Genomic DNA, 12,889 nt, shown 5'->3' on the forward strand with positions numbered 1-12,889 from the left:
TTTCCCTTAGTGGTCAGGGACTTAAAAATACTTGGTATCTGGGAAAATGTTCACAGTTCTTCATATTTATTGGTAGATAGCCGCCATGCTAGATCACAGCAAGACAGACACAAACTGTGGATTGTATCATTGTTGGTTTTGATACTCACTGCAAGGAAGGCAATATGTCACTGGAGAAGAAGAGTGCACCTGTCTAGGAGCTAAAGTGGCTCTTCTTCTGGCTGCAAGTAGCACATATCTTAGGAACGGTGGGGGGGGGGAGAAAGAATTAGGCAGGTCCTAAACATTTGGGCTACAAGTACACCAACGTTTAACAAACCCTTAAGCTTTCAAGGCAGAACGTTTGCGGGCTTTTTGATACACATAACCCTGTGTTGTTGATCAATCACAGGCTTACCTCAGCAGCCAGGTAGTTTCCTGTCGCCAGATGCTTGAACCTGAACAAACTATTCCACTGTCCTGCACCACCACGGCATGGGTCATGATGTACAACCTGCAGCAAAAGACATGCATGCTTAGTAAACAACTACTTAAAAAGACAATCCTCAGATTCACACAAAAAGTATTTTTAGTGCGTGTTCGCCAAGAGAAAGGGTTAATAGCAGATACTGTGTATCTCTTGGTATAGAATTAATGTGTAAGCATAGGACCTGCATGGGCAGTGATTCTGGTGTACTTGTTTACTGATTAACTATATATTTATTAAGAAGCATTCATACAACCAAGGGATGCATGACAATTATCCACACCACAACAGGGCCATTGATTTCATTATGAAAGCTGTGATGCTTTTTGGTACCATAAAGGCCAGGCTTAGGGGGATCATTTAGGCCATTGCAGATCGTCTGCTAATCCTCTGGGAGGGCTGAGCCTGAGGCCATGGCCTACATCACTCTGGCAGAAGACTGTTCACCCTATTTAGAGAGTCCTGTTTGCCTGATAGCAATCTATGTCCTATGAGCAGAGCTACTGTGCCTCCCTGAAAAGGATTGAAAGTTTGCCAAAAGGAAGCCATGTCTAAAATTCCCACTCAACAAACTTTTTGGTATTGAGAAATCCTCATAGCAGGAATTTGATTTCTCAATACAAAACAACAAATGGCTCTGTGCACGGCGGATATTTGTGCATATTCCCAGCTTGTGTCCTCCATGCCTCGCATGGCAGTCTTATGCAGGAACAATCAGTGATGTTCACGCCACCCTCTAGAGGGCAGGACAACAGTCATTGTGATCTGGGGGCCACTTGATGGGCGAGCCACCTGTTCAGATATTCATTCTGGCACAATGAGGTGACATTGAGTTTGGTGGGAAGGAGCAATGGCCATTTACAGTGGTGCTCCTGCTCTGATACACTCTAAATAAAGCACTAAGTGTAAAACGGCTGAGGGTATGGACTCTGGAGTAGAAAGGTCACCAGATGAGGACACCATGGGTCTGATGCACTGAATGCTTTTGCTGTCACCAAGCCTGATATTCACAAATCACAGACTGTGTGACTTGTGACATACTGTTATTTTGAAGGAGGAAGGGGCATTCAAGTAGCATCTCTCCTTCCTTATGAGTTGCAAGCATGTACTAATGCTTCCCCACCACAAATGTGGTTGCAAACCATTGATGCCATTCCACACGCGCCACCAATGCCTTTTACAGCATGCTTTTTTTTGTGTGTAATCCGTCCTATCAACTAAAGGGATAGAAGAGGCAATAAAAAGTAGTCATTCTAGGATGGAGATCTGCTCTCCGATGCGGGTGCCCATCCCAACATCGACAATAGGTCACAAGGAACAGCAAGCTGGTTTGCACACTACTTCAATACTAATGAGAGAGAAGGTTTGCGAATCTCTGCAACCTGTCCCTCTCCAATGCAAGGGAATCTGTACATCCTTTATACTGCAAAGGGAGAAGTTAGTCACACCACAAAACACATTTTGCGGAACAATCAGTCTCTTCTGCACATCACAACATATGCTTCCTGTCAATAGAAGCTACAATGCATTCTGGACTTGTAGTCATGAGTTACTATAATTGAAGCAATTGGGCTGACATACCTTACCATAATTATGTGTAGCAGGAAAGTCCAGGACCATAAACAAGGTATCCTGGCAACATGGTGCTACGTGGCAATGCTAAGTGCACATGACTTTATTCTTTTTGGTGCTGCCCGTTTACGGAAATCTACTGACGTTTTTGTGGTTCGAACCTTAAAGTTTAAAACATACAAGAGGAAATGCTGCTGATGATGATCACATGGTGAGTTATAAGTAACAAATTATGGTTTCACTCATGGATGCAGTTTGATGGCAAGTTTTTGCTGTTAACTTAGTATTGCTATTTTATTGTTATGTGTGATACTCTTGCTATTCTTTAGTCCCTCGTCCTTGTACTAAGTCCAGTTTGTGCTTGATGTCCTTTAACGTACTTAGCTCATTCGAAATATACATTTTATAATTTATGTCAATCATGTTCAGTAATTTCAGCAGCTGGTGCTCTTTGTTGGACTGTTTATGCATGGGTATATTTGCTTGTTTTCTAGATTTCAGAGTCATTGTTGATACTTTGCTTAACAAAGATTAAAAAATAACAAGAGATGACTCAAAGCCAGGTAATTACATTAAGATGGGAGGTTGAGACGGATGTTAAGGGCAGTTACACAATGAGTTGACCACAACACCTAGTAAATTAGTAAATTCAGCGTAATAATACCAAGCCCTTGCCATGACTACTCAAACTGCAGATAATCAGAGGAATCTCATACTGTAACTAACAGGCCACTATAAGAAGCTGCAGAAACGTACAGCATCAGATCAACCCTTGATAGTTATGTCCATTAAAATGGAGATGCAAGAGAAGTAAAAACACATTTAAAATGACCAGTAATACAAAAACAAAAATTAAACAATGGACACTATGAAGTGCTCTGAGTAAAGTTGGTTTTCTAGGAGGGATCCATCATTGCAATTTTCTCCACCATACTATTTCTACAGTGGAAGAAACACTGGGAGTGGTTCTCCTCTAGATTCACCACTGCCTCCAGAAATCAGAAGATAGTCCATTACTACCCACTTCTAAATCAGGTCCACAGTCACCCAAACATCCCAGTCTCTGGTATCCCCCACTCCTATTTTCTGGATCCACTTGCATGTCTCCGCTAACATGCTGTTGAAAAAGCTCTCTTGTAGAGTGCTCCATTACCTTCTACCCATGTTTGCATTGTATAAATCACATATATAAATACACACCGCACAAAAAACTGGTGAAAGCATTGGTAAAATGCAATGTCACTATCAGATACAATAAGATTACATTGTTATAGATGCAGCCAAAAACCACAGGAGTGTTAGACATAATGCTCAAAGCACTCAAATTGGCACACGCAGCCTAAAACACCACATTTCAGTGCAGGAGATCACTCGATCCGCATATGTGGTGACGGCCATAAAACAATTTTAAATAATATAATAAATGGCAGTGTGTCCGGTAAGCTCATATCTCTGGTCTTAGACTCGTACCTGGCAAGCCTTGAATAGATTTTGCAGCCCGAGCCCCTCAGTTCAGCTCAGTCCCCAAGGTTGCATGTGGCTGGAGCACTATATTGACATATGACTTAAGCGGCAGACTTCAAAGAGAGTGTACACAAGCACTTGGCAGCAACTAGCTTTGTAATGTTGTAATGTTGGCTTTCTTGCTCTCCGTGTTGTAAAAACACAGGTGAGAGGTACGCCTATATTATTCACTATGAAAAGATTGTACTGCTCAAAATAACATCACCATTCAAATGCACAGACATAGTTACATCCATATTTCGACTCTAACCAGAACATTTACATTTGTCTCCCAAAAATAACTACAAGGAGATGGAACATGGAAACCAACAAGCTAATAAGAGTCAAGTAAAAAAAACTAGGTGTCCAAAGCTTCAAACTCTAGTACATGTACAATTCAAGGAACGCTAACCAAGTATCGTATTTCTTTAGTTCACATTACGTTCATTCTTTAAAGGAGAATCCAATCAACACATGAAAAATCACCACGGACTTCCATCACAATAATACATGCCCCTTAATCAGGAGCTTAGCACAGTGGATCCAGTTTTGTTGAAGTAGAGACACATGAGTTACAATTGGAAGCAAACACAACAGCAACAGAGAGTTTGAACAGAGATAGCACAGTTACTAAATAGACCCTTGACACAAAAGTGGAGCAAATGACTAAGAGAACCTCTACACTTTCGACACCACCAATAATGATCAGATTCTCGTAGGGAGTGGCTGAATACCTTCAACGAGGAAGGACATTTTTAAATGCCATCATTTTATGTGTATATCATACAATACACTTTACTGGTAAAGCGATGAAACCATGCATCTCCCATTGTTCAACACTCAATTCAATCTCCAGTCCAATTTGTCTATAACTATGTTTCTCAGAAATATGATCCTTTTTCAAAATTGTTATGCTATACAAGTTTTTCTTTTCAAAATCTTGATTAGAGGAGCTCCTTGGATTTTAGTGAACATTTCATACACATTATAGTGAAACCGCTCCGAAGGCTGATCAATATGGTCACTCTGTCAAACCAGCACCACCTAGAACTGCTCTTAAAATATATCATACCATCTCAACTCTCGATAGTCCTTCTCTGTCTTTATTCTCAAAACAGGGCATTTTATCATGCCTTTATTATGCTCCCTCAGAGATAACTCGATGCAGAGACCATAGAAGCTCTCCTATAATTCATTGCAGGTATGTGGGGCCCTTCTTATGACGCAATGGCAAGGAAACAATGTGAAGTTTACAGCAAAGGTGATAAGACAGCTCAAATCTTATTGAAATAGAGTTCAAAGGTTCAGTATCAAAAATGTCTGCTTGATTAGATTCTAACAAATGCACAGAAATAACAACAATACCTCAATTTCCCACAGCGCCTTTGAGCTGGTCGCAGAAGTAGCTGACTGGCGCAGGGTTGTTCGGAGAAAAATGTGCTGCTTCTTCGCATACTCATCGCAGGTCAAAAATTTCTCTTGCTCGGCATGGAAGAGTCTCACAACATCACCCTGACGGCACCAAAAGAAGCGTTACAGTCACAGTCATAATATTCATTTCAGCATATTTCATGACATGTTAAATTGTGATGTCATGTTTTTATGTTCAAAGGAAGTGGTTGCTACTAAATGATAAAAACATACTAGTAAATTCAAATTTTTGACCTAAATTTAGTTATATTATCTCAGAGATCCAAGAAGTTTTGGAACGTATTCAGTGTTAGCATGTTTTTATAATCACTCCCAATACCACCATGGTAAAGTACTAATTCTAGATCAAGGAAGTATAAGTTAACAAATTAAAGTATTCTTACAAATAGAGGGCAGACTTTGTAGCTATACGTTCAACCAATTATTAAGTACAGTCAACTATAGTAGCACTCAAACATTGCAATAAGCCCAAGTTAAACAGGCCTAAACTGTCATTAACGTTACAAGTAGAGAAATCGAAGCTGAGATGGTTGGACTAAAGATATCATGAGGTTAGCCCTGTTGCTTGGCTTAGTGGTTATTTGTACAATAGCTGCATATGCCCTTAGTATAATGTAATTAACTAGGGTTATTGGTTGTTTTTAAAATAGCTGCATATACACTCACTACTGTGCAATTAATTAGGGGTATTGGTTATTTTAAAAATAGCTGTATATGCACTCAGTATTGTGCAATTAATCAATACAAATACATGTAAATGACAAAATATGGTACCACCACGATAGTCCAATTGGTACCCAGGTAAAGCGTGTTCATGTATATGGAGAATGTGCAGGGAGGGCCACCATTCGAGGGTAGTAGGCTAAGGGTACAATTGAGTTAAATTACTCTGAACAAGACAGTAGCAGAAACGAAAAGCTCTTTGTGGCAAGGGCATGTAGAGCGGAATTGTAACAGTGGTAGACACAAATCTGAATTAGATGCTAGAGACAGCAAAAAAGTAGGGGTTAAAGAGGTACAAATCTTAGTGATCGGTCTTGTCTGATGGCCATTGGTAGAGAATTGTAAGCGTCACAAAGGAGAATAAATGAAGAACTGTTGACTGTAGAAGGAAACAGGGTGATGTGAAGCAACGTATAGACGGCAACAGCAGCTTGGAAAAGTCAAGATGATCTTCCATTTTGTGAGAACTACACCTGTGAATCTTTTCTTGTAGGTAATGTGGGGACTGCTGGGAAGCCAATTTCTGAGCAACTAATAAAATTCAGAAATTGAAACTGTTGTTATTTATTTAATGTAAAACCTTAGACTTGATCTAGAGCAATCCTGTTTTTCAGACCTACAGAAGGCAAGAACATGCATCATGCGCCACGAGTACAATGTTACCAAATGTGGCTTCAACATTTTGAGTTGAGAAATAAGGGATATAACTATCAGATCAGTGAAGCTGGGGGTAGATATTTACAATGATGCTTTCAATTTGAAAGTTTCTCAGAATTACAAAACAAGCATTAGTCAAAACATTTCAAAACAGTTCCATGGTATGTATCCACTAAAACCCTTTTCGCTCTAGTTTCTACGTTTCGGAGCGTCTGCTGAGAATACATTTATAGATTTACCAATGCAAGTGAAGTTAATTAATATCTACACAGGAATAAAAACTGGAATTACACATGCTAATGAATGCCAGCAGGGGAAGTAAAGAGAAATAATGAGTTCTGGGGGTCGATGTTAGTTCACAGGTCATCATCACTTGAAGTGAGACAATGGGACAAAACCAGAATATATGACAGAAAGGTGTCAATGTCTGAGCAGGATAGCCAATGTAAGCAGCATATGTTCACCAGTAGCACAGTGCAGTATGAATATGCTGCTGTACACAGAGATGAATCTGAAAGGTCAACTTTTGCAACACACCCTACACCTAATATCAGTGGCAGCAGGTAATTTTAGGAGGGAGGGAGGCAGGAAGCACACTCACACTCATTCATTCACACACGCACGCACATCCATTCACAACACTCATCAACATTCAAACATACATGCACGCACCAAACATTCATTTTAAAAACACACACACACTTACCTTCAGCTCGGAGGACCTAAGGTCAGCCAGAGAGGGAAGGCAGCAGTCCCAACTTCATCACAGAGTGGGATGAGGTCAGTAAGACTGCTGACCCCACCCCACTCTGTGACGAGGTGTCACTGATTGACATTCACCTAGGGCACTTTACGGCTGAATTTACTTGAAATTTCAGCAGCATTCTACACCGTCAACCAGACTGTCCTTGCTAGCAGATCCTTATATAAGCATTACAGAAACTGCCCTTAAGTGGTTACTATCTTTCGGGAAAAAGTATTGGCTCGGATGTCTTGTTGTCCCTAGTCCAATGTAATCAGCTGTGGTATCCCACAAGTGTCATTTTGTCTCCACTCATCTTTAACATCAACGTGCACCCCTTAGAAAAGCTACTCCATCTTGCCAGGGCCCAAATCTACACCCAACTGATCTTTGGGCTGGTGAGTCTCCCTCGGAAGGGAATGTAATGAACATCCCATTTGGTGGATTTTCTATCACTTAAACTGTGGTGGAGGTCAACAAATTATATCACACTTAATCCTCCCAGGACTGAGCTTCTTTTGACCACTCAAATGAATCCACCTGCGAGCCCCTACGTGGCCCCAAATTATAAGCCCGGTCTCTTACCTGGGGACATAATCTGGACATATATGTGAATTTCAACCTGTCCTTCAATAACCAAATTATCAAAGTGTCCAGGTTTTATTTCTTCCAACTTAAGAACTTGAAGAAGATTCTTCCTTTAATTGTCAGCCATCATAATTTGCCAGTTATGAATGCCCTTGTTCAGTCTAATCTTGACTATGGCACTTAAAATCGGTTTGGCTGCGCCAGAGTAAATGCTGTATTGCCTTCAACTGATGCAGAATCCTCTGCTCATTTGATCACTGGTCAAGCTAGGTGTGATGTAGTTGGTACAGGCATGAAAGAGATCTTTGTTCTGTACACTCATTTCCTCTCGTTTTTTCTTAGGCATGGGCTGAAACCCATGGAAAAATAGCCTTTTCTAGCACTGCAGTCAGGACCTGGGATTTCCGCTTTCTGCCTCTAGATGTATATCCAGATTGTGATGTTATTACACTAACATGTTCATTACTGATGTACAGGGAAGGCTGTCCCTTTAAAGTGTCAGGACACTATTTTCTGTATGTGTGCTTTACAAGTATTAAATATCATAACATCACATCTTGTCATTCCTACAAATGTGGTCTAGTAGATGGTTCCTAATTAGCTACAAGGAGCTGGGTTAATCTGTGCTATAGCAGCTTTCTACAGACATGACTAAAGGTACCTTAAAAATAACTTTCTTCATAGCCATATCAGCATGCTAGTAGAGACATCTAAAATACTCCAACAATCACAGAGTGACACATTTTTAAAGTTAGTCTGTGCTCTGTCGATGTTCGATTTTAGCTCAAAGACGTCATTGACATTCATCATGGTTTTATCCAGGTGTCTTATTGACTTTTTCTTCTTAAGCCTTTGTAGGTCTGGACTGATATCCCAGCTATCGACAGACTTCATGGGATCACCAGAAAAGGAACTTAAAAAAGCAACACAAGGAGAGGGGCTTTGGTTGCATGTTGATTACTTTGAGTACAACATTTGATTAGGCAGACTCTATAAGCTTTTACCAAAAAAGGTGTCTGTTATACACTAATTTACTTGTGAGGGGTATGCTTCAACTAACACTGATGCTGCATTTAAACATAAATATGCAGAGAAGAGAAATGAGCATGACACACTGATGGCTCAACACTTATCCACACCTATTCTTTTGTTGCAATGCACTGTTTGGTTGCTATTGTCTGTCGAAGTCTGTTTTCAGTGCCCACTAAAAGGGCACCTATTTATGTTCCCCCTTGGGGTGACCTGCAACACACCCACCAACTTCTGTGAGGTATTTGCCCTAATATGCAGAGATGTGCTCATGCTCCCTTATACATTATGATCATTACATGGACACAAGAACCCAAACCGTGGTTGCTGATGAGAATGGGTCAAGATTGCGATGCAGGAAATAGTATTTGTGAGTTACTATTGAACACCTTTTCCTCTCCCCTCTGTTTAATGCACTGCAACTTTCAGCGCTTCATTTGATCAAGTGGTTGCAGGTGGGTCCTTGCTAACACTCATTGTTGGGGCCGCTTATTTTTCCTCAATAGACTTTGATCCAGTGCAAGAGATAAACAAAAAACACAAATGGATGAAAGAAATAGAAAGAGATAGAAAACCAGTGACAAAGGAAGAAAGTGGGGAGGAAAAATAACCTACTAGAGTGAAATAAGGAAGAAGGGAGTGTCTAGTGGTGGATTAAAGAGGTGTGAGGTGGAATCAAGACTAGGCAGCCTTGTTGTTTGGCACCCCAACTTTCGATAGCCAGGCCCCAGGCTTCTTGGTAAATCTTCGGGCCCTGAGACTTATTCTTTTACAAATTAAGCTATTAAGCACAAACATCTGATATTACACATCTGCAACTCCAACCGTACTGAGGGAAACTGCTTGTATCTACTGGGCTCCAGTGTATCTCCCCTGGTTCCCCCGATCCCTGCGGCTCATATAAAGGACATGTCAAAAGGGAGTAGTTAGGTAAGCCGTGCTTTCTGTCATTTCATTCTACATCTTCAGTGTTTCAAGTACTTTGTAAGCACAGCACCAAGCAGGGGGTGAGTCTGCAGGGTCCCCACCCATATCCAGTGAGTGATCTGCATGGCAAGACGCTTTTATTATGGGCACCAATGGCTGTACTGTGATCAGGGAACGTGGAGTGTGCACTTTCACTGCCCAGAGGCTGACCAAAGCAAGAATGCACACAACACTGACCAGGAAGCTTTTTCTGAGGGGTTGGACGCGTGCAGAGTTTCACGTGAGCCATCAACACATGCATCTCCCAATGCACAGTGCGTGGTTTGTGTTCCTCTGAAGATCGCCACATATTTCATCATTTTTCAAATCATCAAGCAATACCACCTGGCTGTGTGAGTGCAGGTTGATGATTGCCACTGAGTGCCAGTTGAGGGGTGTGGCTGTGTGAATTCAGGTGGAGGTGCACGCCTGTGTGAGTGCAGGATGTTGGACATGCCTGTGTTAGTGCAGGGTCTGGGGAATGCCTATGAGTGGGGAGTGCCTATGTGAGTGGTCGGCCTGTGTGAGTTCTTGATGAGTAATGTTTCTGAGTGCAGGGTTTTAGTGTCTATACTGAGTGCAGGGCGAGGGGAGTGTCTGTATGCGTGCAGCCTACCTGTGGAAATGCAAGGGTCTGACTGCATGAATACAGAGTGAGTTGTGGGTGTGGGAGTGCAGGGTGCAGCCATTCCTATTAGCAGGGCCAATGCTTGTTTCTTTCTTTAAATCATGGCAGTGATCCAATTAGCAGGCGTTTTTATGTTTAGTAATATGTGCTTTATTTTTGCCACGTTTTAATTCTGCTGGCTATAAAACCGTTTAAGAAGCCCCAACCCATCCCTTAAAGCTCTACACAGTGCAAACCCTTCACTGAATTTTCCCGATCTCTTGGGGGCTGATGGGATGTGACAATTTCGTGGGATGTGCGGACACCTAGCAGCTTCCATTGCTGCAGTGCTTGCATGTATAAACCACCTACAAAAATAGCCGCCACTCTAATGCTCTGCAAAATAAGCAAATTTATCATAGGAAGGAATTTTTTAGTTTAATTTTATAACCTGGAAGCCATAATGGACAATAAATGTCTACAAATGTGTATGCCTGAGTCCTTAGTGGTAGGGAAAGCCTTCCTTTACAATACCCTTCTCCTCCCTTTCGGTTCTAAGACCAAGCGTATTTGTTGGTTCACAGATGATCCATGTCTAGCGTAGGAGGATTCAACATATTGACTCCGACTGATGCACTCACAAACTAGAGACAAGTGTTTGACAAAATACAGTAATCCTGACATCCCAAAACGATCTGATGCGACGTAAAGTGGAATGAGCACCGACAGGCTACGTCCTTTAAAAAAAATCAAAAATACTTTTGCACACAAGTCATTCAACGGCCATTTTAACATAATCGCTCAACAGATGATGAACCTACCCCCTTAAGAACATCATCTCGATAGTCGCTGTATTTCATGAACAGGGTCACTTTCCAACTGGTATTGCAATTCACAGCATTTACCTATTCAGGGGAAAACATAGGTTGTCAGTGCTTCACATAGAACATGAGCTATATTTAATGTTCCTCTCACTCGGTACATAGTTAATGACTTACTTCTTTGCAACCGGGATTATCCAGAAGTTCTATGTTGCTGGCATGCAGAGGCTGTCCGGCATTGACTGGCATCAGCACCACCTTGTCTCCCACCACAACCTACAGGTGCAAAATATAATCCGTCAGCTCCATCATATGTAGTTTGGTTGACTCTTGGTGGCAAAAGCACAGGATCCCACAAACACTGCCTCACAAACACAGTTAATGGAGCCTGTGAGTAGGAAGGTGGAATGTGAATGTGTCTGTGTCACACAGGGATGCTCCTCATGCACAGATACATTTGCAAACCATCTAAACGCTCAAAAAGGTAGCAATACAAGTTCAAAATCTGATATCCTGGAATTTGGTGGGATTCTGCGTCAGTGATTTGTGGATACGTTTCAATGTAAGAACAGACACCAGTTTCACAGATACCACTAAATAATATATTGCACATAATACATTTACATATATATATATAATGTATATGTGTATACATTCACTGAAAATATAGGTTAGAGGGATGTTATAGCTAAGGGAAAATGTCAGTTAAAACATACTGTTTTAAACGAACAAAATCACTGCAATTTACCAGTGGTAGTTATCTCAAATAACTAGAAGTCACGCCCTAAAGTAAGTCTATGACTAGACCTTGCTGGCCTAAACACACCTGCGCAAACATCCAACTGCGGCAACTTTTAGCACCGAAACATGATGCGGATCAGGATGAAACAAAGAGTAAGTCATTCAGAAATGATGCTACACTCTTCTTCTCTTCCTGCGTTCCCATCAGTAGTATGTATTTTTATATGAATAGTGCAGTCAGCAATGCAAATACAAGAGCATATTCGCAATGGAAGTGCTACAAATATCGTGTGTCTGATTCTGAACCTCTGCACTAGTGAAACTGTCAAGTTGAAACTCAGATTAGCTTGATTCGGTTTTGAAAGTACAAACCATAAAAGCAAGACAATACAGCAAGCAACCACTAAAATCAACAATAAATACATACAAATATTACGTAGCACGTCAGCAAGCCTAAAAACAGCCTAAATGCGCTAAAAGAAAAGTGCAGTACATCATAACAGGTAATATACATCGTAAAATACTTTAGGGGCTTAATCACAACTGTTCTTCAGCCTTACAGCAACGTTTAGTAAAGTAAGTACATTAAAAATAAGGTCCACGAGACATCTGTAGATGCATAAGAGCCGGTCTAACTTGAGAAACGTTTGCTGTTTTCAAAACAGGGACAAGATAAACCTTCTGCGGCATCGCATAACAATCACAAAACATGTTGTACTGCAAGGTATTCTGCGGAGATCTATTGTCCAGTGCTGAGCACCTGTACTTATTATTTAGGGCCGGGGCTTATTATTCTGCATCAAGCATTTGCTGCGAGCAAAAGACATATGGGAAAGACGGAGGAAGAGAAAAACAAAAAAGCGTCACAAAGGGAGAAAGTAGAAGGCTGCAAGAGTGAGCTGAAGGGGTAGGGAGTGGCTTTACATGGATTGAAAAGGCCCGAGATGGCTTCAGATTTACGCCGCCTCAGTATTCCGTGTTACCACATTTAATCTCAGCAGCCGTGTGTTTAAGAGGAGGGCTTTGGGCACCGGCACGTATTT

The 12,889-nt window shown here is 41.2% G+C and overlaps 1 protein-coding gene across 5 annotated transcripts in view; it reads right to left on the reverse strand.

The window, feature by feature from the left end:
- Positions 1-12,889, reverse strand: part of ITPR2 (inositol 1,4,5-trisphosphate receptor type 2) — a 1,367,642-nt gene that overhangs the window by 1,031,267 nt on the left and 323,486 nt on the right. For all 5 annotated transcript variants that reach the window (XM_069228605.1, XM_069228604.1, XM_069228603.1 and 2 more), the window contains exons 6-9: positions 11,283-11,381; positions 11,106-11,189; positions 4,907-5,053; positions 398-493 (exon numbers count right to left, since the gene is read on the reverse strand). In XM_069228605.1, the coding sequence (XP_069084706.1) occupies positions 398-493; positions 4,907-5,053; positions 11,106-11,189; positions 11,283-11,381 (426 nt within the window). The remainder of the gene's footprint in view (positions 1-397; positions 494-4,906; positions 5,054-11,105; positions 11,190-11,282; positions 11,382-12,889) is intronic.

Source organism: Pleurodeles waltl, chromosome 4_1 (genome assembly GCF_031143425.1).
Source record: "Pleurodeles waltl isolate 20211129_DDA chromosome 4_1, aPleWal1.hap1.20221129, whole genome shotgun sequence".
NCBI classification, from domain to species: domain Eukaryota; kingdom Metazoa; phylum Chordata; class Amphibia; order Caudata; family Salamandridae; genus Pleurodeles; species Pleurodeles waltl.